The 24277-nt window shown below is 45.1% G+C and overlaps 1 protein-coding gene across 3 annotated transcripts in view; it reads right to left on the bottom strand.

Moving 5' to 3' along the window:
- The window catches only part of KLF3 (Kruppel like factor 3), a 34984-nt gene extending 18603 nt beyond the window's left edge, over positions 1–16381 (bottom strand). Inside the window, exons 1-3 of one of the 3 annotated variants that reach the window (XM_042936627.1) lie at positions 8673–11331; positions 6503–6588; positions 1522–1617 (exon numbers count right to left, since the gene is read on the bottom strand). In XM_042936627.1, the coding sequence (XP_042792561.1) occupies positions 1522–1578 (57 nt within the window). In that variant the 5' untranslated portion in view covers positions 1579–1617; positions 6503–6588; positions 8673–11331. Of the gene's footprint in view, positions 1–1521; positions 1618–6502; positions 6589–8672; positions 11332–15951 lie in introns of those variants that run through there. The other 2 variants (XM_042936626.1, XM_042936628.1) reach the window with 2 other exon arrangements.
- Between the last annotated feature and the right edge of the window lie 7896 nt (positions 16382–24277).

The raw sequence follows: 24277 nt of genomic DNA on the forward strand, positions 1-24277 counted from the left end.
AAGGGGTTGATGAATACGGGGACAGCACGAAATAACATCAGAAGTCAATTTACTTTTTTGATTAATGAAGTTCTTACTGCTCGGTTATTATCACATTCAGACACTTGGTTATCCAGTTATCATGCTGGAATGTAAATGTTATTTCCTTAAAGCCACTTGGACCTAACTTTTCATTGTACACAGTGGTAAACACTTCACTGGCTTAGTAATATCCATGGCAACTCAGTTCCAAGGGCCTCCGAGTGACCCCTGTGTCTTGTATAAACATTTTTGGCAGGAGCCTCGGCAGCCGATGCATAAGGATGATCTAATTTTGCAAGCGTGTCATTACCAACCTTCAGATACACAACGCAGGCCAAGTTTTTCCCCTTGTGACTATTTTCCAAGCCATGGAAGAAAAGAGCAAGGCACAGTGGGAGCACTGTCTTGTTACTTCATATTCACTCAACCAGATCACCGTAGGTGGACGCCACCCCCTGACTCAAGTCCTTGGACCCCTTTCTGTCCTTGCCCGTGCCCCATGTTCACAGCACCAGGGCTGTACCTACGGAAACACCTGGCCAAACTCCTAGCCACCTGCGGGGAGAAGCATCTCGACGGGCCGGGCCCACAGAGGGCTAGCTTAGCACAAAGGTGTTGAAAGACGCACGGAACAAGATTCCCTCCCAGCCAGACTCTCCCAAGTGGAAAGGAATCCCGTTCTCCCCGCCAAGTTCTCTCCTTCGCTAGCTTCTCCTCAGCCATCTCATACAGTCACAGCTCAGCATAGCTGCTGTCATAGGTTTTTAAGCAAATCTTTTTATTCTGAATGCATTTACATGCAGGAATGAGGACTTTTTTTTTTTTAGGTTTCATCTTTTTAAATCAGCTCTGTGAAGGACATGCTGAACACCAAATGAGACAAACTGGAATATTTTTTTTCTTCCTGTATTAAAAAAAGGACATTCACAAACATTTTAAAGAAACTCTTCTTTCTATATAATTGGGGTGATCTTCAATAAAAAAAAAAAAAAAAAAAAAAACCTCAAAATAATCATGTTCTTGATGCAGATTTCTTATAAAAGTACATTCGAAAATTGCTTCCTAACCATGATAAACATTGAGTACAGGATTTTTCTTCTTTTTTAATGTCCCCAGATCCACATTAATTTTTAAAAATCAGTCTGGCTGAACTTTTTTTGGCTGAAACCAATAATCCCGAGAGCCCAAACTGAAAAGCTGGTAACTGAGGAGTTTCTGTAAGTCTACTTCTGCCATGACCAGATTCGCCTATGACCCAAGTTCGGTGTGATCACACCCTGAGGAGTGTTGGGCACAGGTCTTGAGATGTGGATCTCATTTATACAAGGGCGCACGGTTGCTGGGGGGTATTTGCTCCACTTACTCCCTGAGGCTTTGAGAAAAGTTTGTTCACCAAATGCCTGTCAAGTGATGAGTAACTTTAAGGAATAACACAACACACAATAATGCTCTTGCCACTTGGAATAAATAAGAAGAGGTGTTCAATTTTGGAAAACTTACCACGGAGACAGGGTCCATGGCCTCTTGCTTGACAGGGACTGGGTCAAACATGAGCATTCTTTTAGTTAAGCTTTCTAGGGTGCTCTGGTGTTTGGCCTAGAAAACAAAACAAGGTGTCCAAATAAATCCCAAGGTTACCTTAATATAAACCAGTAAAAATAAAACATAATATTCCTCAAGCCCCTTCTCTGCTCCTTCCTCTCCCCTAGCCCCGGAATGGCTGGAATTTATTTTCCTTACCTATGAAAGATGCCATTTTACATAATTAAAACCAGATTCCATGGTCCTAAGTAGATGAGAGCCAACTGGCATTTCTAACTCAAATACATAAACCCTGACATTTCTGGAACAATACGTACAGCCCCTTCTGAGCAACAAAGCTTGCTTAAGACTGCTGTACAACTCAACAGAAGTTCACATGACATATGAACGTGAAACATTTTTCCTTATGTTCATTACAGAAAACTCAAGAAAAAAACAAGACAACCAAAAGAAAACCTAGAACCAATCATCATTGATATCTTTGTTTTTATCCTTCCAAACTCTCTTTTTAAAAGGATTGTAATATGCATGCTCATAATTTCACTTGACAACTGACTGGGCAAATGTTTTTCAGTAAAAACATTTGATGGTTCCGTACCATCAAATTCCGTGTGCCACTGTGCGAACAGATCAGGTTATTTATATTATCCCTTTCTGTTGGGCAGTTAGGTTGCTTCTAAATTTTTGCCATTATGGATGGCAGTGTCTTCATATTCATGTCCTGCACATTCTTAAATGGGGTAAATTTTACGTAGGGGAATTCTTGGATGAGAAGCACGTATATTTTCCAAACCATTTGATGTATCATCCAGGAAAACTGCTCTACTATTCCCACAAATAGAACCCATTTCCCAACATGCCCACCTGCAATGTGTATTACCACTTAAAAAAATAAAAACTGCTAGTTTGTTTCAAAACGGCAAACTATTTATATTCGAAATTGATGTGATTATTCAAGTTGAATCTTCTCCATCTTTATGTAGCACCTGCATGTCTCCTCGAGTGAAATGCCTATATTCAGGTCTCGAGCCGCCCCCCCAGCCCCCCTGCCCCTTGTTTTCTAAGCACGTTTCACACATGAAGACTGTTAGTCTGTATTCACTCCAATTCCTCATTAGGAAATAAGCCAATCTTTAGCCTGATGTAAAGGAAATGTCCATCTTAATCTTGTCTGGCCTTACTCTTCTCTTCTACTGTTATGCTCCTATTATCCCTTCCCTCCTGTGTTCTGGACTGGTTCACTTCGGCACTAATCGACATCAAGCCAACCCCTTCCCCACAAGACAAGATACTCAGTCTGCTCAACATACAACTGCATTCCATAGCTTTTGGAATCACTGCCTGGCTACTACCCAGATCTTCAACAACCTGCTTCAGGCACCTACTATTCAAATTTGGTTTAAGGGTTCAGAGCTTTGGTTAAAGGCAAGATCTTTATTGGACCACTTTGGTTCGGGTCGAAAAGTGAATTAAGTTCCGGACTGCATTCTACCTGAAAAAGCTGCAGAAGTCTCTAGTTCTAGGTTACTTCCTGTATTTCCGTGTTAAAACTCCCCATTCCCACCCCAACTTCCACGACAGCGGTCCTGTAGTGCGTCATATCCATGCACGCTGCATTATACTAAGAAACCTTCACGTACAATTATAAAAGTAATACTGTGCATTCTTAGTGCTCCCTTGCTCTGTTGAAGAAACACTGTTCTGGGTCTCATGACAACACGTGAGTCTCATCGTTAACTCAACATAAGGCTCTGACTTCGAATTTTATTTTCCTGCATCACAGTATGTATTATAATCTGTGAACACAATTTGATACCAGGCTGCTCAAATCAATGGTGCTAATACCCTCTTATGTGTGCCAGCAAAAACAAACCCCAACAGCCAGTGAAAAATGGATGATTTCATAATGAAGGATGAAAACCCCTTTTGTGTCTTAGGATCTATTATTAACCAGTTCCCAGCCTCGCAGCTGCAGAGATGGATAGGGTTCTAAGAATCGCTGTCCAGTGCCTCGCAGGGGAAACAAAGGATGTGAGATCTCCTGCTTACATCAATGAGGTCAGGTAATTCAGCGGCCCTGACCCTTGGCTGGCCACCCCTCCCCCAAGCCTTTTAAATTTAATTTACTCTTAGGGATTCATCCACTCTACTAGAGGGTATCTCGATGAGAATCCTTCTAAATAAAAGCACTCTTCTTCTCAGGTGCACAGTGAAAAAGCCCTGTTCTCCAGATTCAAGCAGGAGATGTGCCTGAGACCTGCCATAGGACTTAGACCTGCCATAGGACAACCCTTCTCCCATGTTAAAATGTAGATGACCCCTCCTTTACCTGTAATGTTTTAGGAAGATCAAATGAAATTTAAAGCAAAACATAACTCTTTGTGCTGTGAATAGTTTCTACCAACAAATACGTACACAGGTTTTGGATACACATGCTGTATACATGATACTAAATCTGTTGGTTCCAACTTCTGGAGCAATGCCAAGTATTTGCCTCTTTGCTAAGAGACCTAGCCTTAGAGATCCGTCCCCTCCACCCTTAAAAAAACTCACACTGAATTTAGTTCAAAAGTGACTAGTTGCCTACATCCTGCCTGAGGTCACATGAGACCTTGTCACTTCCCAGCTGTACTACTGCAATAGCTTCCCAGCACGTGCACGCCTCAGGGTACCTTACCCTCTTGACTACCAGCTAAGAGCACACAATGGCATCAGGAGACGGACTCTGGGTCAAATTCTAACGCCACCATTTAGCTCATAAAGCCTTTAATGACTTTTCCTACTGCCCACAGCAGTGACGACTAAATCCATTTAGAAGTGAATGACACATTAGCCTACTATATCTCTTATCATTTCAAGACATTGTACAAATCACTGGCATTTTCAATTTTTACCTTCTATCTAAATTTAAGGAAATTAATGCTTCATGAGACTTGTAATCATGAGAAAAAAAGTCTCGCAGAAAGCATGTGCCCTAATGAAACTGGTTTATCTTATTAAAAAATAATTGTAAAGGTATGCTTATTTGTTCAGAACTGTACCTCAAGAGTAACTCAATCGCCGGCCAAGGGCTATTTCTCATTATAGAAGTATTTCAGCTAGTAAATGAAAAATGAGTGGTAGAATTAGAATATCTCATTTTGAAACTCCTAGCTGACCAAGGCATCGCTGGACAGTAAAAATCTGTGCAGAATTCGAGTGTCACTGCAAACAGAAGGAAACTCACTCATCGTTCCATCTACATGTCTAACTAACACTCTGCTCCCAATTTGGTTGTTTCTAAAATGACTGACTATACTTTCAGTGGTAGCTACAGGATATGGAACAAGAGAAGGTGAGGGACACACAAAGAAAACGGAACACTCTGAACTGTTCACAAGACAGCCCTTCCTGGGAGGGGCGGTGGGATGGGACAACTTCACACACATCTCTGTGCCAATTTTTAAATGTATTACTTCTATAATTAAAACTTTTAATAGAAACGAGAGGGAAGCTAAGCTAGAAAGAAACCAAATTTAGGAAGAGAATCAAACACATTAACACAAATCGGGCTTCTGTTTATTGATTTTCAGGAAAACTTATACTTTGTAACTACTGTGCCTATCTCTGAAGAGACCACTTTTGCTACTGGCATTGACCTTGTCTTTGGATTTTGGTCTAGAATCGGAAGAATGACTGCAATGTCTCCAAGGTGCCTTCCGTAGAACTGAGAAGTAGTTTATGCACTGAAAGAATTAGAACCTGGTGGCTTTTGTTACACATGGGCACCTCATGTACCGGGGATACAGCCCTCCTTAGAAAAGGCGGCTAAGTAAAACGCAAATGCTGTAGGAAATCTAGTTCACCAACACTGACCGCAGTCTTAAGTAGAACCAGTAGGTGGCGCACTACAACAGGTATTAGAAGCCAAGGACGAAGTAAGTAAAATGAGTTTGCCAACCTCAGGGTCTTTAAACCTAGTGGGTTTTAAGCAGGCCCAGGAATTCTGGTAACCATTTTATGTAGGTATCCCAGAGATGAGGAGCCCCAAATGTGGTTCTGTTTTTTTCTAACAACTATTTTCCAATCATTAATACATTTCCATCTTAGTTGTATTTAACTTGCCAAAATCATTTTCCATAACTGGAACAATGTCATCTTCCCCGTTTTATTTTGCTGGGAAGGGCTGATACAACTGAATTTTCTCCCAAAAGGAATAGAAAGATTTCCCTTCACTCTCTCTACTTACACTTTGGACTTTTCAGAAGTCAAAATAAGGGCCAGATTTTTTGCCAAAATGAAAGAATGTGTGATTTATGTATTTAAAAGCTTTGGTGAATCCATTTACATAGTTTCAGAAGCAATATAGTTCCATCTCACAGTCCTATCCAGTCCACCACCACCCCCCTACCCGACAGTTGCTTTACGAGGGTACAAATGAGGGACAGAGCTTAGAAACAAACACAGCCCTTAATGTAAGAGGTAGCTATGATGTCACCAAACTTCCTTTGAAAGTAGCTTGTCTAGAAGCTAGAGCAAGTTTTATTATAAAAACAATCTTATAAGTGATTGCCCCTTCCTGAGAAGCATGACAGAGACATAGAGAGAATGTGTGTGTGTGGATAAAAGAAAAAAAACCCCAAAAATTGTGTGTGTGTGTGTGTGTGTGTGTAATTCTTGATCAGGAGAAGAAAAAGGGCAGGCAGGCATCCTTGCAGCTGAAGTTCCTCTCAAAAGAAACACTTCTTTCTTCACTTCTGTACCCAAACTCTTCCATAGTTCCGGAAGAGTCAAATATTTAATGGCAGTGGCCCTGGCCAGGAGTACAGGGGGCCAGGCAACAGATGTGAGAAAGCATTTTTAAGTTGGAGGCTCCTTCCAGAACAGCCAGATGCTGGCACCTTCCTGGAACTGCCCCCCCCCACCCCCATTTTCATATTCCTGGTTGAGTTTCACCTACCTTTGTCTTCTATTGTTGGTTTGAAAGGAAAAAATTCCATGGAGTGTTTCTAAATCTTTGCCCCTCACAAATTAGATTTAGCTATTCTGCATCAAAATGTTTGTAAATGGGAAAGAAGTTAATTATTTAGTTTTAGATTAAATATAATGATCCAGTGAGCAAACAATCCGCCCTCTCTCCTCTCTCTGCTAACAAGCCACCCAATTTTACTTTCCTGCCTCCACCCATTTGCTCCACCCTATGGAGCGTTGCCAAGGCGAGTTCGACTTGTCCAAACAGGACATGGCTTCAGATAAGAGTCTGTCCACACCCTGTACTTCGGAAAGACCGAGTGAAGCAATTGATTTTGCATGTAAATAGGGACAGGTGCAAAGGTAACAACCAAGCAAAATCCCTACACATTTCTAGACCGAGGCCCGGGGAAGCAGGGGTGAGAGCTGGGAAACCCAAACCCGTATCCTTCAGGTAAACTCTCAAGTTCAAGGCTACCTGGTTAGTAGCATTCCACACCTTTCTTAAAGAAATTTTCTCGCAAATGCAAATCATTCTGCCTACTAAGTTTACACAGCTGTTTTCCTTCTTTATGCTCTCAGACAATTCTGTGTTTTAGTTTACTGAAAAATGCCCATGATGTGTAATAATCAATCCTTCAGTGTACGTATCTTAAGAGGCTAGGCTCAGCCCTCACAATTCTCTTCTGAGAAGCGTTATATAATCAAACCCAGACGGGCTGCGTGAGGCCACACTGCCTCTCCACTGGTGCCCTATCGCTGGACACCCACCCCACTCTACCCCAAGGGGCCTCCACCCATGGGGCCCCACCCGGGAGGCAGTGGGAGGCTGGGAGGGGCCAACTGGCTCCGGTCAGCACCAGTTCCTGGAAATTCCGGCCTGAGCAGGGATGGCTGGAACCTTAAAAATAACCAGAAAGAATTGTCAGGGTGGTGGTAATTCCCTCAGCTCCTGAGGAGCCTCCATTAAAAATTTTACCTCTCAGAGCCACCAAGCCTCTGGATGTGAAACCGTGAGCTAATACTGCCCTCACGCTTCAAAAGTAAACAAAAGAGAAGAGAGGAAGGCATTTCGAACCACTGCTATGTGAGAGAATTAATTCAACATGTCCCCAACCCAAATCCTCCTTCTCCTTGCTCCTGCCTCAGAAAGGCTGCTTGCAGCCCCCCACCCACCCCACCCCCCCAACCCATTTGCGTTATTTTCTGGTCATTCACCATGGAAACCTAGAGGTCATCTTTCAAGTCTTCTTCCTCACCAACTTGTCTTTCCATTCCCTACTACTGCCACTGGGAGCCAGGCCCTCAGTGCCTCAAGACTGTGTTACTGGATTTTCCCTCCACTGGTCTCCCCACCGCGTCCCTTGGTCCCTCCAATTTGTCCTGATCTTGCTACTTGCAACTGACAGTTCTCAAAGCCCTCTTCTCACCCAAGCTCACAAACCTTCCTCCAAAGGGACCCCCAGGGTGTGCAGAGTGGGTCCAGGCGCCCATGCTCCGCACCCCCTTTCTAACCGGCTGCCCCCCTCCTCCCCCTGCTCAAAGCGCCCCTCGCGTTGGCTACCCCGTTCCCCCCACCCCCGTGCCTTTGTTCATTTTTGGCCCTGATGCTGGGCAACCAGTGTGGAATGCCCCGTCCCCTTCCGGCTTATCTAAATCCTCCTAATTCTTCAAAGACCAGCTCAAGGCCCTCCCCACGCAGTGCAGCAGGCTGACTGCGCCCCGGCTGATCTGAGGCCACCCCTTCTTACCTAGATGGGCGGGTCTTTTAAACGGTTTGTCTCAGACCACCACCTGGATTGGGAGCACCTGAAGGACAGGAGTGCCTTACACTTCCTTAGTGGCAAATGGGCGCCCCCGTCCCAAGTCCTCAGAGGAGGTGAGGCTTGCTCACTAGTTTTCTGGCAGGCCTGAGGAATGGCTCTAAGAGCACTCAGCCCGTAGTAGGACCTCCACGGCCTTTGCTTTTCCTTTGGCCCTTGAGAACACTTGAAATTTCCCCCTACGTAAGTAACAGGGGTTAGAGGGCCTAACCTGAAAGGAAACTTGTTAAACCAAACTTTCTTAGAAAATGTTACAGCTCCTACCCTTGACTTGACTGTTAGGGGTCCTCTAGAGACCTTATTAGTATCATCCTCCAGTTATTTTGTATTACCTACCCAGGGAGATCTTCTAAACAAATCGAGTGTCACGGTCTCTCATCCTCTGTTTTAAAACCTAGAATAGAAGAGGGGGGGAAAAAAAAGAAAGAGAAAAAAAAAAAGAGGGAGGGAAGAGACAATATTGTGTGAGGAGGGAGGGGGAGGGAGAGAGAGTTTGTAGGTTTTTTAAGGATACTTCTATTGACCAAGGAAAGCAAGGGGCTAGGTGATGTCACAGGTTTCCTGCCATCACAGGATGATCACCATCTTCATGACTGAATCTCCAGGTGCTGTTCTTTACATGGACTGTGTCACTGAGTGCCTATCAGGTGGGTGGGTACTATTTTCCCATTACTTCTGAGAACAACGGAACAGAGAGGTAAAGCAATCTGCCCGTGGTCATACAGCTGCTAAGTTGTACAGCCAGGATTTGAACCCTAAACAGTCTGACTTCAAAAGTGGTGAACTTGGCACTCTACTCTGCTCCCTGCCCAGGCAGAGGACAACATTACACCACAAACAGCGATCATGGGCTAGCGATTCCTTCGAACACATCTGTCCACAGGGGATGTGGAATGTAGGGACCCAGTAGTTCTAGTAGTGGCGACTCAACTCCTCTCAACCGGCCCCTGCTGCTGACCCAGTGTCTTAGTGTGCACGCTTGGACATAAGATCAAAAGACACATTCTGAAGGCCCCAAACTAGGCTATTATTCTTCCTAGCCAGTGCACCTGCAATTGGTCCATAAAACTGCTCGGAAAAAAACTGGCAGCTTTACCCAAGTAAATACGGAAACCATCATAATAGCTGTACAAAGGCGGAAGGGTCAGGCCCTCACCCCCATTTTAGGAATGAGGAAATTGGAGGAACAGGGGTGAAATGACTCGCCCAAATTTGCAGAGCTGGTTGGAGCTGTAGCCAAGACCAGAAACGCATCTGCCTGCCTGCAGACCCAGGGCACTTTCTGCTCTGCTTCAGAGTCTGGGCCATGGGAAGCGCTTTTTTAAGCAGTCATCTCACACTGGGGTCACTCCCCGGGTAACAGAGGGTATGGGATGTGTGCAGTGCCTGCTGGCCCAGGTTAGGCAGTGCCGTGGGGAGGTTCCAGAGGGTAATTAAGATTTCAAAATGCCTTTTCAGGTTAGATCACTCGGGACTTACTCCATCCTGTGGCATAACTAATAATAATGACTGCACATAATTTGAGATTAGCCCTAATGAGTACGTGCTCAATAAATACTTATGAGATGAATAAATGAATGGATGTCAAACTACCCTTCTTACACGTGAGGATAAAAAGAAGGGCAAGGGCCTTGCAATGATTGTATACCAGGTGCCATACTAGTGAAACTTGCCAGGGGCCAGTGAAGCTAGCTAGCCTGAAGATCATCTTCTAAAACCTAAAACGCAAAGTTAGTGTGAAAAGTTTGGGAGGCTCGGGAGAGGAAAAACTTCCTTGTTTGGAGAAAGGAGCAGAATAGGAACTTGAAGTTGGTAAGGAAAGTAGTTTTAGGGTGCAAAGCTTTGGAAGGTAGCAGGATATAAAGCACAAGAAGAGCTGAAGGAGTGGATTTCAGTGATTAGACCGAAGCACAGAGGTTAGTAGACAGAAGGTGTACAGGCCAAAGGAGAAAAAACCCACAGTTCATTCACAGGTCGCTCTCCAGGGTAGAATGCACTGCCCTCAGTGTCCACTTGATCTCTTATGTCTAGATTTGGCCAAACTCCACTGATCTGGATTGAGACTAGCCCCAGGCCATCCCTGGAGATCCCCAGGCCTTCCAGAGATTGGTAACCCCCTTAAGCATGTCCCAGGCTAAGCTGGGCTCTCTTGAGAGTCCTCTGGGTCAGGGGGCTACCTTGGAAAGCACCCCCTTCCTAAAATTCAGGGTAAGAGTTAGACCCAGGTTTGTTCGGAATGCATGGGCTGAAGGGCCACTTAACTTGCCACATTCGGTCTCCAGCTCCCCTTAATAATTAGATGGAGGAAATGATAATGTATTCAGCCTGCCAGCACAATAGAAGGAGTTTCAAAAAGCTCCAGGAACCTGTTTTGCTAGAAAATGAACTTTACTATTGAACACCCTGACCAAGGGATACAAAATATACGGATCCTAATATATATTTTTTTTAATGTTCCATTGAACTGGTAGGTAACATTCCAGAAAAAGCATAGATCCAATTAAAAGGATACTTTTGCTTTGGGAGAAAACAGTCCCAGTTAGGGTGCAGAACTGTGTCTATAGCATAGTGTCTCTTTTTCATTACTACCAAATTTCAAGGAAGGAGAGTTGTGGGGGGGCGGGGGGCAAAGCTACCTCCTTTAGACAATGCTCTCCCTTATCAGGGCAGACTGCTGTCTGGTTTCCTGTCTCGAGCTCTGGCATTACCGCTTCAGATGAGAACTGGGGTCTAAGAAAGGGACAGATCAGGCTTGAAAATGAGAATGCTAAAAAGCACCACAATCCTCCTGCAATTCACTCTAAGATGAATTTCGACCAGAACATTACACATTAGCAAACCAGATATCAATGGTTTTATGCCTCTAGGGATTTTTTTTTTTTTTTTGAAACCTAGAACCAGTAAATATGAAGCACTTCAGAAAGAAACCCAATTTCCAGAATAATATAATTCCTAGTATTTCAAGGAAAAGGATGCTTATATTTATTTTTTCTTAAACACAACTGGTGTGAAAAAACAGAGTAAGAAGTACGACCTAAGAAAGCTGTTCTTTACAGCAAAAATATTGACTTGGAAATATTAAGAAGGCAAGCATCTAAAAGGGAGATGGAAATAAAATTGAATTAAATTAGGAATAATGATTTGCATGGTCAAGAAATGAAATGATTATTCCCATTTTTTCCTTCTGTAATTACAGTAACTATCAACTGGTATAATTTTTCCAAATTGTTCAGCTTAGTACTTAAAAGCTTGCAAAGTTTTTTTCTTTTTTTCCTGATAAAATACATTAGACCCTAATCATGTCTATTAGCCAAACTCCTCCCTTTTTTCCCCAAAATGGGGAGGCAAGAATGAAGCTGGAATAAGCCAAATAAAAATTGTCTGCTTAAATCTAGTTGCATTGTTAACAGCTTTGGAACTAAAATTGAAAAAGTTGCTTCAATTTGGGTTACTTACAAATTTTGGTTTAAAGGCCTCTTATGCTACAAGTCAACTTAATATTTCAAGTTCGCTTCTCCCAAAAGAGAAAGAAAAATGTTATTGAAAGCTTCCAAAACTCCCATCTTTTTTCAAGGAAGGTCATCAATAGCCTTCTATTTGATTCTAGTAGCTTTCCTAACATCATATTATATATTTCCCTTCATACATAAAGAAAGAATGCAGTGGCATGTGAAGTTAAAAACCAAAGTACTATTAACATCAGTTTTGGGGAGGATAGGGTCTGATTTGCTGCCTTAGCAATTCTGAATTAATTCCATCAGAGAACATTGTAGATAATTCCTTTAGATGTTATAAGAAAACCCAAAAGTAAGTTTAAAAAGAAACCTGCAGGTTAGTTTTCTTATCCAACTACTTCTTTAAAACTTAGTTTCTGAAGAACCCACAGAAAAATTTAGTAGGTTTTGAAGAGTTAACCCAGAAATGTGTTCTCCCGCAACTGACAGAATATACAAAAAAAAAAAAAAAAAAAAAGTGGGATTATGAGAAAGTTGGCGTTGTAAAACAGTAAAAACAAGAGTGTTTTCCTTCTGTTTTCAAAATATAAGATTAAACTTTTCCAAACTATCATTAAAATGAATTTCTCATTTCCAGTTCTCCCTTTCTCTGGGCTTTTTATTCTTCAAACAGGCCGGAGATCAGATGTAGAATACATCTTTGTCCTTAGGAAAATTATCCTAGCGCTTATAGCTTTGTCTTTAAAAGAAATGATCCTGGGACTTTCTCAATATATCTTATGTTTTGTTTCAACACTTTTTCTAAAAGCCTAGTCTGCCAAGACAGCTTGGACTCTCCATCCAGTGAAGCCTCCTCTGCCTAGAGCTCCAGTGTTCCCTTGCGAACAAGGGTGGGCCACATCCTTCAGAGAACAGCTAGGTCGTCTAAACTCTTAGGTGGTAATTCCCCCTCCAAAATTGACAGCTTCAGGGCAAAATGCCCATCTCCAAACAAACAGCCTCCCACCTCAAAACAAGAAATGAAAAACAAATGCAACCTCCTTCAGATTTCTGGCGGATCTGTACACAAACGTCTCCAAATTGCAATCTGGCCATGATAAATGTAAAAAGGTACAAGTATTTATTCACTCATAGAAACACACTGGAGCAAAGGGTATATGTAAAAAGGTTAACTGACTCCTCATTATGACATAACACAGGGATCTTAAGCAATCATAAGTGTGTAGAGACATGATAACTCCCTGGGTGGGGATCGGGAGTTTAGGGGCAGGGACCACGGCCTGGTCTGGGCTACTGATCTACCAGAAAACAGCCTGAAACAGGAAAGAGCACACATATGCCACTTGGAATGTATGACGCAAACCCCAGCCTTGAAACAAAGAACAGGAAACAGCTCTGCTGGCTGTACTGGAGAGCAAGCACAGAGAAACATTTAGCCGGCCCTCCCTGACCCTATATTCATGAGCAGCTGGAGTTTTTTAAGACAACAACAGGGGGGTGGAGGTGTTTGTTCTATGGGTGTGAATAATAACACCAGCTTTATACAGGGGACCTGCCCTATTTACAAATAGGAGCTTCCACATATAGTAAACATCATAAGTGAACATGTGATTTTATCATATTCAGGCAGCAGAGACCTTCCTAATTAACACCAGCCTCCCTTCCAATTTCTTTTGTCTCTTTCTCCCCCATCCCAATGGCTGGTCCCTAGCCATGATCAAATTCTGGGTTGGGGTAATGATTACTGTTCAGTCTCAGCATCATGAGGAAAATGAAGAGAGCACTATTAAGAATTCAGATGACAACTGGGTTATCCCACATAACTGAAAATTGAACCAGTTTTAAGTGTCCCTTAGCTACGGAACGAAATTCCTAGACACAGTGGGATATCTAAAATCACCCCAAAATTTTACCATCTTTTTCAACTGCATAGTTAGAAACCTATCTGCACACAGCTGCACATCTGTTCTCCATGTACACACACTGAAAGAAATTCACCTTTTGAGAATATGATTCTGCTCCTGACATTTCATTTAACCCCAAAGTGTTACACAATCTGTACAACAGAGTATCGATTTTTATAAGATATCCTAAAATGTCTACTTTCCTTTAGGTATATTTAAGGTAGCAAAATCCATTCATAGTCTTGTCCCCATTATTATGTCTATTCTGTTACTTAGCCAGGGCTGTTCAACTCAGGTTTCCATTATCAGAGATTTAAGAATCTGTGTGTAGACAAAACTACAGGTACAAAAAAGAAAGAAAGAAAAAAAAAAGGCATCACCGTGCCCATAGCAACCAGAAGATTGGGTTTTAATTTAGAAACTTTGCAGTGAAAAAACAATAGCATGTTTTATATCTGACAAGATTTTGTGGTCTTAGCAGCTACTTTGCTTTGTTATTCACACTAAGATTTTTACACTTGCATTCTCCTTCATGAAAGCCAACTGTTCCTTAAAGTCTATCTTTACTGAACCTACAATAGTACATTAGGCTGTTTCCTTCTAATACTTCTGCTGCAGACCCCACTGACTGTAGAAATTGAGATATCAGTTTCTCTAGGGAGTTTAATCAAACATCTCATTTCAGATTTCTGTTAACAGGCTCAAGTCAACTAACATACTCCATGATTCAAGCCAGGAGAAACTCATTTGTCCACTCTCTCTTTAAAAAAACAGTAATTTGCCAAATTTTGGAGATGTTAATGTTATCAGATTGTTTTGTTCTCTAAAAGCAAGTCTTCCCTCCGGTTAGGTGGATTATCATCCAGATGGATTTCTTATAAAAATGCTGCTCAAATTCATACAGAATACACTAAAAAAAAAAAAAAAAGGTGCAAAAGTGTCCAGTGGAAAAACCTATAATGAACAACTGCCCTGTTCCCCTACTAGATTTTGCCTAATAATTAGATACTAAATGTAAATGAAATCAGAATACCATTAATACCCTTCTCCCCAAATACCAGACTCTCGTGAGAATTTAATCAATATATTTAGAGTATCTTAGGTGATGCTAGTGAAAAAATACATTCTGAGCTAGTAAAAAATCCAGTATAAAATGTTTATTTTAGTGAAATCCAAGAAGGTGTGCAATGTCCAATTTCCGTTTAACCTGACTTATTAAAAATAAGTCCAGTTTACATGTTCTCCATCTATTATTACTGTGTTTTGCTGTAAGATTTAAAGCAGAAGATTCTCCCTGATATCTGCCAAAGAAGCTATGGCAATTCCAAGTATTATCTGCCATCTCCAAGAAAGCCACTCTGAAATGTTAAGTAAATCCCAAGGGTCCAGGTCCAGGGATCAGTCTCCGTCCCCACACGGCTTGAGTCCCTAACGCTGCAGGCAGTTGCCTAAGGCGCTCTCCGCCTCCAGCCTCGCTGCAATCCTTGCTCCAGGCACTGCGGCAGGTTCTCTCTGTGCCCCCGAGGAGGACTCTCCAAACCCGGCCAGCGCTTTTCTCCTGCCCCCGAGGATCCAGACGCCCTGGCAGCTCTTGGGCTCCAGGATCGAGAATGGGATGCTGCCTTCAGTCCCAATGGCCCCAAGTTTCTTCCCAGAGGCCCCGGGAGGCTGCTCCAAGTTTTGCTCCGGCGGGCGAGCGGTCGCGCGCCCCGTCCGAAGAGGGGGGCGGCGGGGGGCGGGGTGGGGAGGGCATGGGAGCGGGGGGTGGGGGACCCGGAGGGGGAGGAGCAGGAGTGCGCGGCCTCCGCGCTACCTTTCTCCAAACAACGTTGCCACACGCGGAGAGCACTGAGATTTCTGAGGCTTTGGAGGGAATCGCGAGCGGGCGGGCGGGCGGCAGCCGGGGGACCACACAGGTGAGCCCCCGCCCGCGCCCTCGCCGGGGCCGCGGCGGGCGCCGCGGGTCTCGGTCCCCCACACCGCGGGATCCGCACGGTGGCTCCCTCGAATCCCACACTTTAAACCGCTGAACCCGGGGTCCCCCCTCCCCTCCCCTCGCCTCTCCCTCCGTCCCCACCCCCGGCTTCGAGGAGCTGTTGCACTTTCCCAAGCCCACAGGCGCCCCCACCCCCGCGCTGCACCCCCCAGCCCATTCACTGCGCCCCCCCCCCCCCCAGGGAAAAAACGAGACCGGACGAACCCAAACGGGCGACAGCAGGAGTCGGGGCGAGGAAAGGTGAGGGAGAGGGGACTTACTTTTCGAGGCGCGGTGCTGAGCGCTGCAGACGAGAAATAAAGGCCCGAATCCGATCTGCCTTGAGTCCCGCGAATGCAGTAATGTCAGCGTGCCAGCCCGGGCGGCTGTGGCGGTGGCGGCCGCAGGGCACAGGGACGGGGACGGGGACGGGCGCGCGTGCGGCAGGCGCTCGCGCTGCGCTCCGGCTCGGGCCCCGGCTCCGCGCGGCTCCGCTCCTGGCTCCCCTCTGGCTCCTGGCACCAACTCCGGGCAGTCACATGACGCCGGCGCCGCTCGCTCTGCGAGCCTCCCGGGGCTGGCGGGGTAAGTAGAGGCTGGGACCCGGGGTGGGAGGGTCAGGGAGGGGAGAGGGAGCCGCCGCGGCCGCCCGGGCTGGGCGGGTCCCCACCCACTTGGGTGGAGGCAGCCGCCGGAGGGGTCGGCCGAGTCACTCGCGCAAACACGCACCCCGCCCTGCGCCCTTCCCCCGCCACCCCCGCCTCCCGCGCCGCCTCCGCCCCGCCCCGCCCAGTCACCCGGGGACGGCCTGACAGACACTCATTATTCCCCCGAGCCGGGCGCCGCCCCGCCGGCCCAACCTGTCCGGCGAGGCGCGGCGCGGCCGAGGGGCTGGGCGTGAGCGGCGCGGCCCCCGCCCCGGAGCCTCCGCCCTCTGTCCCCCCGCTCCCCGCCCCCCGCCCGGCCCGGCCCCGCGCCCCCGCCCCCGCCCCGGAGTCCCCGCCCGCGCCCCCTCCCTGCGCCCTGCGCCCTCGGTTCCCCGCCCGCCAGGGACCCGCCGCCTCGCCGCCGCCCCAGCCCGGGGGGAAGGAAGGGCGGCGCTGCCCGCTCCGGGCGTCACCGGGCTGCAGCCCGCTGCGCCGCTTCCAAAACACACAGCCGGGCGCGCGGGCCAGCCGAGGCGGGGAACCCGGGTGGCCGGGCCATCAATCAGCCGGCTCCGGCGGGAAGGGCGGCCCCGGGCGCGGCGGGAAGGGCTGGGCCCCACGGCCAGCGCGGCCCCTCCTGGGTCGAGTGCGTGCAACTCTCTTAAAGAAAAAGCAGAAAAAGGCACCGGTGGTGAAGGAGCGCGGGGGTGGGGGTGGGGGGGTTCTGGGCGGATTCGGGGCCGAAGAGCGGCGGGGAAGGGGAGGGCAGTGGGGATGACTTAAACCCTAACATGGTCCCGAGTTTCCAAGGTCATTCGACACACTGTTAGAGCGCTCTTTCTTTGTACCCGGGTTGCCTGGTCCCCTCGTCGCCCGCTCCGGGGAGGGGCGGCCCGGGTGGCATCCCCCGCCCCCTAGGACTTCTTTGAAGGCCCGGAGACCCCTGAGGCAAACTTCCCACGGGCCGGGCCTGCCACTGGAGCGAAAAGGCAACCGGTAGCAGCGGTATTTGCTCAGCCAGGCCTGCCTGAAAACTTGGCAAACTCTGGTCCGGATCCTCCCGCCCGGAGGGAGAACTCGGGGCCAGCCGAGGGCTCGGCCCGGCGACCTTTTATTTCACGTAGCTTCCCTGGGACCCAGTGCGAGCGAGCTTGGTGCGCGGCGGCGGAAACGCTGCTTTCTGTCCTAGCCAGGCCCCTGGGAGAACTTGGTGCAGCTTAGTCCCCAAGTTTAATGCGTTTTGAATTTCTTTTAAACAGTATTAATGTAATAAAGAATGCAATAAAAAGAACAAAGGACAAATTGGTTCAATTGTTTTAGTCCTGTGTAATGTTTAAAAACGCCCTGCTTCAGTGTATGGCTTGTTATTGCTTCAAGATGTTTTAAAGGCCCTTTAAGTTCACCATTCTCACTTTGATGCTTCATCCAGGCATGGTACTACTTAAAACTTAGAGATACAGTATTTACCGAGCCCCATCATGCAGCTACGCAGTATTATAAAATTAGTACCGGGTAACCTCAAGTAGTGAAATTGCATGTTATAAAAAAAATGCACCTAAGAGACCACGTGGAGAACACCCAGAACTGACCCTGGTTCGTGTGCCATCCTGCTGTCCCATAAGCTTAATTATTTATTTATTTTATTTTATGTTTATTTTTTAAAATACTTTTTGAGAGAGCAAGTGCCCACGCCCGACTGGGGGAGGCGCAGAGAAAGAGGTAGGGAGAGAATCCTAAGCAGGCTCCCCTGCTGTCACCTTGGAGACCCTGAGGTTGGGCTCCATCTCACCAACCATGAGGTCATGACCTGAGAACGGAAGGAAATCAAGAGTCCCACACTTAACCGACTGAGCCACCCAGGTGCCTCAAGATTAATCTTCACATGTAAGGGAATGAGGAGGGTTTGTTTTTTTTTTTTTTTAATAAATAAAGGACAAATGTAAGAAAATAAGTTGGGTTCACGTCAATTACTAATTGCAATTCATTGATCACTGACATCATTAAATGTTTGATTGGATGGCTTAGATTTGTATTGGCTGGAAAACCGTATTAGTGATGACCCATGAAATCGCTTTGTATTTCAGTGTCTGGCTCATCGCAGGGGCTCAAAGAATACAGGCTTTGCTCAAAGGACAAAGTGGTGAAAACCTGAAGCACATAAACCGTGTTCTTTACGTGGTTCGTGTGGGTGTGGACCCAAAGGAGAGGACTGAAATAGGTCTGAGAAAAGTGTGATCCAAGATAAGTAGGGAGTGGCTTCAATATGAAGGTGGGGGAGGGAGGAGAAAAGTCATAAAAAAGTTCAATTAATGAACATACTGTGTTCAGTGCCCTGGGGGAGACAGCTGAAACACAACTTGTACAAAAATGAAGGATCCAGTGAAGGAGACTGCCACCTGTCCAGGTATTGCCCGAAGTCATCCTTGACTCCTCCCTTCCCTTTGTGGGTTAGAGCCCTGTCATTCACTCAACCCTGGACCTCCTCAGTCACTCCCCACTCCTTGACCACCACTCTGGACCAGCCTATTGCCACTGTGTCTTGTTGGTCATCCCGTTTGTAGTGGGGCTGAAGTGTGGGGAAGGGTTTGGAGCAAAGCAATAAGAATGCTTTTTCTAAAATGCAAACCTAAACGTGTCCATCTCTTCATTACATTCCCTCCGGATAAAGTCCAAGGGTTTACTACTCGTGCTGACCTGGCCTCCATCTATCTTTATAGACTCATCTCTTCCTAGTTATTCCCCACCCCAACTCTTCCCTCCAGCAACACTGAACTTTTCCTTCTTTTTTACCCTCCAACTCACTCTCCCCATCTCTGGCCCTTTGCACATGCTAATTTTTCTAGGTGAGCTTCCTTCCTTTCTCTCTCCCCCAACTCCTGATCTCTGCTCATTTCTCTACGTTCTATCCATCCTTTAATTATTGACTTAATGACATTTTCAACAAAATATGTCGTCTCTTACCACCTTCCCTCACCCCACCTTTGGATGAGTGGAGGTGCTTCTTCCTTCTTGGTGCTCTGATAGCACCCATGCTTCACCTCTTGTAACTTTTTCTTATAATTTAACTCTCTTTCGGTGGCACTGACATAGAAATTCTGTGAGGTCATGGACATTGTCTTTTTGGTAAAATCGTATCCATGTGGCCCACCTGTTCAATGAATATTTGTAAAGTGAATAAATGTCAGCTGTGACTTGGGAAGATGAAGCCATTCAGAGCTAAAGAGATGAGAGAAAAGTGGCGGGCTTCAGGGTAGTAGTGGCCATGAACTGTACCTTTGAGATAGTGAAAAGGAGGGAGGAGGGAGTTCCCCCTCCCTGAATGTGAGCAGTAGAGCGAGATGGTAAAAGTAGTGCCTAGGTCTTCTTTTCATCCTTAACATTAGCACAGTGCCTGCACATGCTCAGGCGTTCAAAACATCCCGCATAAATGAAGTATCTCAAGCTTGGTCCTGTGGTAGCTGCCCCACTCTTGTTCTTTGAGGACAGGAGGCTGGTCTGGTTTAGGTTTGAGGCGGCACATTCTGAGGGAAGGACACCCCTCCCTGGCCCCAGCCTTCTTGCTCCCAACCAGTCACTGAAGCCCCAATCTCTTTTGCCAGTGACTGGCTGGAGAGTAGATATATGACCTAGTTGTGGCCAGTAAGACCTGAAGGGAGGTGTGCTGGGGCTTATTTTTCATTCTGATTAAAGGAAACTCTTGCAAGGATAACCCCCCACACCTGCTTTGGGAATTATGTGAGGATATGATTCTTGAAGCTATGGCAGCTATCTTGTAATCATGAGAGGAAATCAAGGTTTCAGATTTCCATACAGATAACTCTTTTTTCATCATTAGTTTTCAGCTCAAATATTACATCTTCAGAGATGACTTCCTTGACCACACAATCTAAAATATCCCTCCCTTCCCCAATCTCTCTCTAGTGGTTCTTGTTCGTTTTTATTTTTTATTTTTTGGTACCTTTTTTCCCCCATTAGAACCTAGGCTCCATGAGAGCAGGGACATTGTATCCTTCACTTCTATTTCCCAAGCTCCTACAACAGTGTCTGATAAATAGAAGGTGTTCCAAAAGTATTTGTTGATTCGGGGCTGACAACTAGACAAGCACCAGTATTTAGGAATGGGTTCAGAGCGTAGTGGACACAAGCCACTACAAACCTCAGTTCCGTTTTAGGAGGTCCCTTTCTGCTCCACAAAGACATATTCTTGAGATTCTATCTCCTTCTCCCACTCTCTTTCTGAGCTTTTCCATTCTTTCCCCCAGGAAAGTTTTTCCTTTTCATTTGACAAAGTTATGAAGGCAGAAAAGTGTCGTGTGCTTAAGAAATTATGAGCAACATAGCTACATCTGCCGTAAAGGATAACAAAACCATATAGTTTTTTTTCTCTCCCCCCCTCCACTGCTAGCTTTATTGAGATATTATTGGCCTATAACATATGTAAGTTTAAGGTGTGCAACATGATGGTTAGATACATGTATATGTTGCAAATGATTGCCACAATAAGATCAGTGGATATTTCCATCCCCTCACATAATTAGTAGTGTGTGTGTGTGTGTGTGTGTGTGTGTGTGTGTGTGGTGACAACATATAAAACTCTCTTAACAACTCTCAAGTATACAATACAAAATTGTTAACTATACTCACCATGCTGTACATTAGATCCCCAGACTGTATTCATCTTGTAGCTGGAAGTTTGTACCCTTTGACCAATATCTCTGCATTTCCCCCCTAATCCCTGGAAACCACCATTCTACTGCCTGTTTCTATGAGTTTGACTTTTTTAGATTCCACGTGTAAGTGAGATCATACAATATTTGTCTTTCTCTGTCTGACTTATTTCACTTAGCATGATGTCCTCAAGGTCCATGCATGTTGTTGCTAGAGGTAAGATTTCCTTTTTTTTTTTTTTCTTAAAAGTTTATTTTTGAGAGAGAGAGACACAAACACAGAGTGTGAGCGGGGGAGAGGCAGAGAGAGAGGGAGACACAGAATCCAAAGCAGGCTCCAGGCTCCAGGAGCTGTCAGCATAGAGCCCGACTCGGGGCCGAACCCACAAACCGCGAGATGGTGACCAGAGCCACAGTTGGACGCTTAACTGACTGAGCCACCTAGGCGCCCCAAGTATTTCCTTCTTTTTTAATGGCTGGAAAATGTGAGCTGGAAAATGTAGTCACATTTTTCTTTACCCATTCATCCATCACTGGACACTTTGGTTGTTTTAATATCTTGGCTATTGTAAATAATGCTGCAATGAACAGGGGAGGACAGATATCTCTTTGAGATAACGATTTCATTTCCTTTGGATATACATCTAGAAGTGGGATTGCTGGATCATATGGTAGTTCTGTTGTAAACTTTTTGAGGAACCACCATACTGTTTTCCGTAGTGGTTATATCAATTTACATTCCCACCGACAGTGTGGAGGGTTCCCTTTTCTTCACACCCTCACCAATACTTCTTGTCTCTTGTCTTTTTTATAATAGCCATTCTGACAGGGGTAAGGTGATATCTTGTTAAGGTTTTGATTTGCATTTCTCTGATGATTAGTGATGTTGAGCACCTTTTCACATACCTCTTGGCCATTTGGATGTCTTCTTTAGAACAATGTTTATTCGAGTCAAGTCCTTTGCCCATTTTTTAAGTTTATTTATTTTGAGGGAGGGAGGGAGGGAGAGGGAGAGAGAGAAAAAGAGAGAGAGAGAATCCAAAGCAGGCTCAGCTGTCAGCATGGAGCCCAATGTGGGGCTCCATCTCACAGACCAGGAGATCATGACCTGAGGAGGAACCAAGAGTCAGATGCTTAACCGACTGAGCCCCCAGGTGCCTGTGCCCACTTTTTAAAAATTGGATGGTTTGTTTGTTTGTTTTGTTATTGAGTTATCTGCGTTTCTAATACATTTTGGATATTAACCCCTCATGAGTAGATGGTTTGCAAATATTTTCTGCCATTTTGTAGATTGCCTTTTCATTTTGCTGATTGTTTCTTTTGCTGTGAAGAAGCTTTCTAGTTTGATGCAGTCCCATTTGTTGATTTTTGCTTTTGTTGCTTGTGCTTTTGGTGTCATATCCAAAAAAATTGTTGCCACGACTAAGGTCAAGGAGCTTTTCTCCAACGTTTGCTTCTAGTAGCTTAACAGTTTCTAGTCTTACATTTGAGGTTTTGTTTTTTCTGTTAAATGCTTATTTATTTTTCAGAGAGAGAGGGAGAGAGTGTGGGGCAGGGGCAGAGAGAGAGGGAGACAGAAGATCCCAAGTGGGCTCTTCACCTACCGCAGGGAGCATTGGGGCCCCAACTTACAAACTCTAGATCACGACCTGAGCCAAAGTCAGACGCTTAACTAACTGAGCCACCCAGGCGGCCCTTACATTTAAGGTTTTGATCCATTTCAAGTTAATTTTTATGAGTGGTGCTGAGATAGGGGTCCAATTTCATTCTTTTGCATGTGAACATCCAGCTTTCCCAACATTGTTTTTATTATAGAGACTATCCTTTCCCCACTGAGTATTCGTGGCTCCTTTGTCAAATATTAGTTGACTGTATACGTGTGGGTTTCTTTCTGGGCTGTTGCTCTGTGTATCCCTTTTATTCCAGAACCATAGTATTTTGATTACTATAACTTTGTACTATAGTTTGAAATCAGGAATTGTGATGCCTCTAACTTTGTTCTTTCTCAGGATTTCAAAACCGTATGTTTTGAAAGAAAATTAGAAATGCTAGACTAAGGGTCACCCATCTCAAAAACTTTATAAAGGGTCCAGAGATTCTCTTTGGCTTCTCTACAAGTTCCATCAATATTATCTATCCATTGATCCATCGATGCATCCATTCATTCAATTTTGGTTTGCCAGGAAGGAAGCATTGGGGTAGAGTTAAGTGACTAAGAGTTATAATAAATATGAAACTGGATGTATGATCTCCTCCCTCCCCCAACTCCTGATCCTTCCAGGAGTTCTCAGCATTTCTACTACAGGTGGGCAGTTGGAATTGTCCTGCATTATGTTTGACAGGACAATGCAATTGAAAGACAGTGACACAAAAATAGTTGAAATGTTGGATCTTGGGATCTAAGTTGAGCTAAAACAGAAGAGGACACTAGAGAGATAGCCAAAGGATAAGTGAACTGGACATTTCAAATAGGTTGAAGATAGGGCATATTGGGATTAACATAGTGAATGACCTGAAAGATTAGGAGATGAGCAGAAAGTGGGGACATGTGGCCTTAATATTTAATTTTTTTAATTGTTTTATTTGAGAGAGAGAGAAAGAGAGAGAGAGAGAGAGAGAGAGAGAGAGAGAGAGAGAGAGAGAGAGAGAGAATGAGCGGGAGAGGGGCAGAGAGAGAGGAAGACACAGAATTCAAAGAAGGCTCCAGGCTCTGAGCTGTCAGCACAGAACCTGACACTGGGCTCGATGTTGTGAACTGCGAGATCATGACCTGAGCTGAAGTTGGATGCTTAACCGACTGAGCCACCCAGGTGCCCCTGGCTTTAACATTTCAAAGTGGCACAGTACCAGAGATGACATGGCTCAGGGTGTATCCTTGGGAGGGGAGATGAGAAGGGGTGGTTTGATCAAGGGAAAGAATGACTGCGGTATTGAGCAGGTTCATGAAGCCTGAAATTACTCAGAATGATGGCCAGACTCAGGGTCAAGAGTAAGACCTAGGCCCTCAGGCCACATCTTCATTCCTTGAGAAAAGGACTTTAAGAAACTGGTTGAATTATAGCAATCAAGAGAGAATGGTTAGATATAGCCTGCTTATTCTATAGTTAAATTTGCTTTCCTTCAATCGTGATTATTTGAATTAAAAATAATCATTCATATTGGGCTATTTATTGGTTATTGAACTAGTAAAATATGTCATTAGCTTTATTTTCTACTTTTTATTGCAAATGTACTATTTCTGCTTCATTGAGGGTTCAAATCTCCCTTTGGGAAGGCTTGTCAGGGATTTTAAA

The sequence above is a fragment of the Panthera leo genome, chromosome B1, assembly GCF_018350215.1.
Source record: "Panthera leo isolate Ple1 chromosome B1, P.leo_Ple1_pat1.1, whole genome shotgun sequence".
Lineage (NCBI taxonomy): Eukaryota > Metazoa > Chordata > Mammalia > Carnivora > Felidae > Panthera > Panthera leo.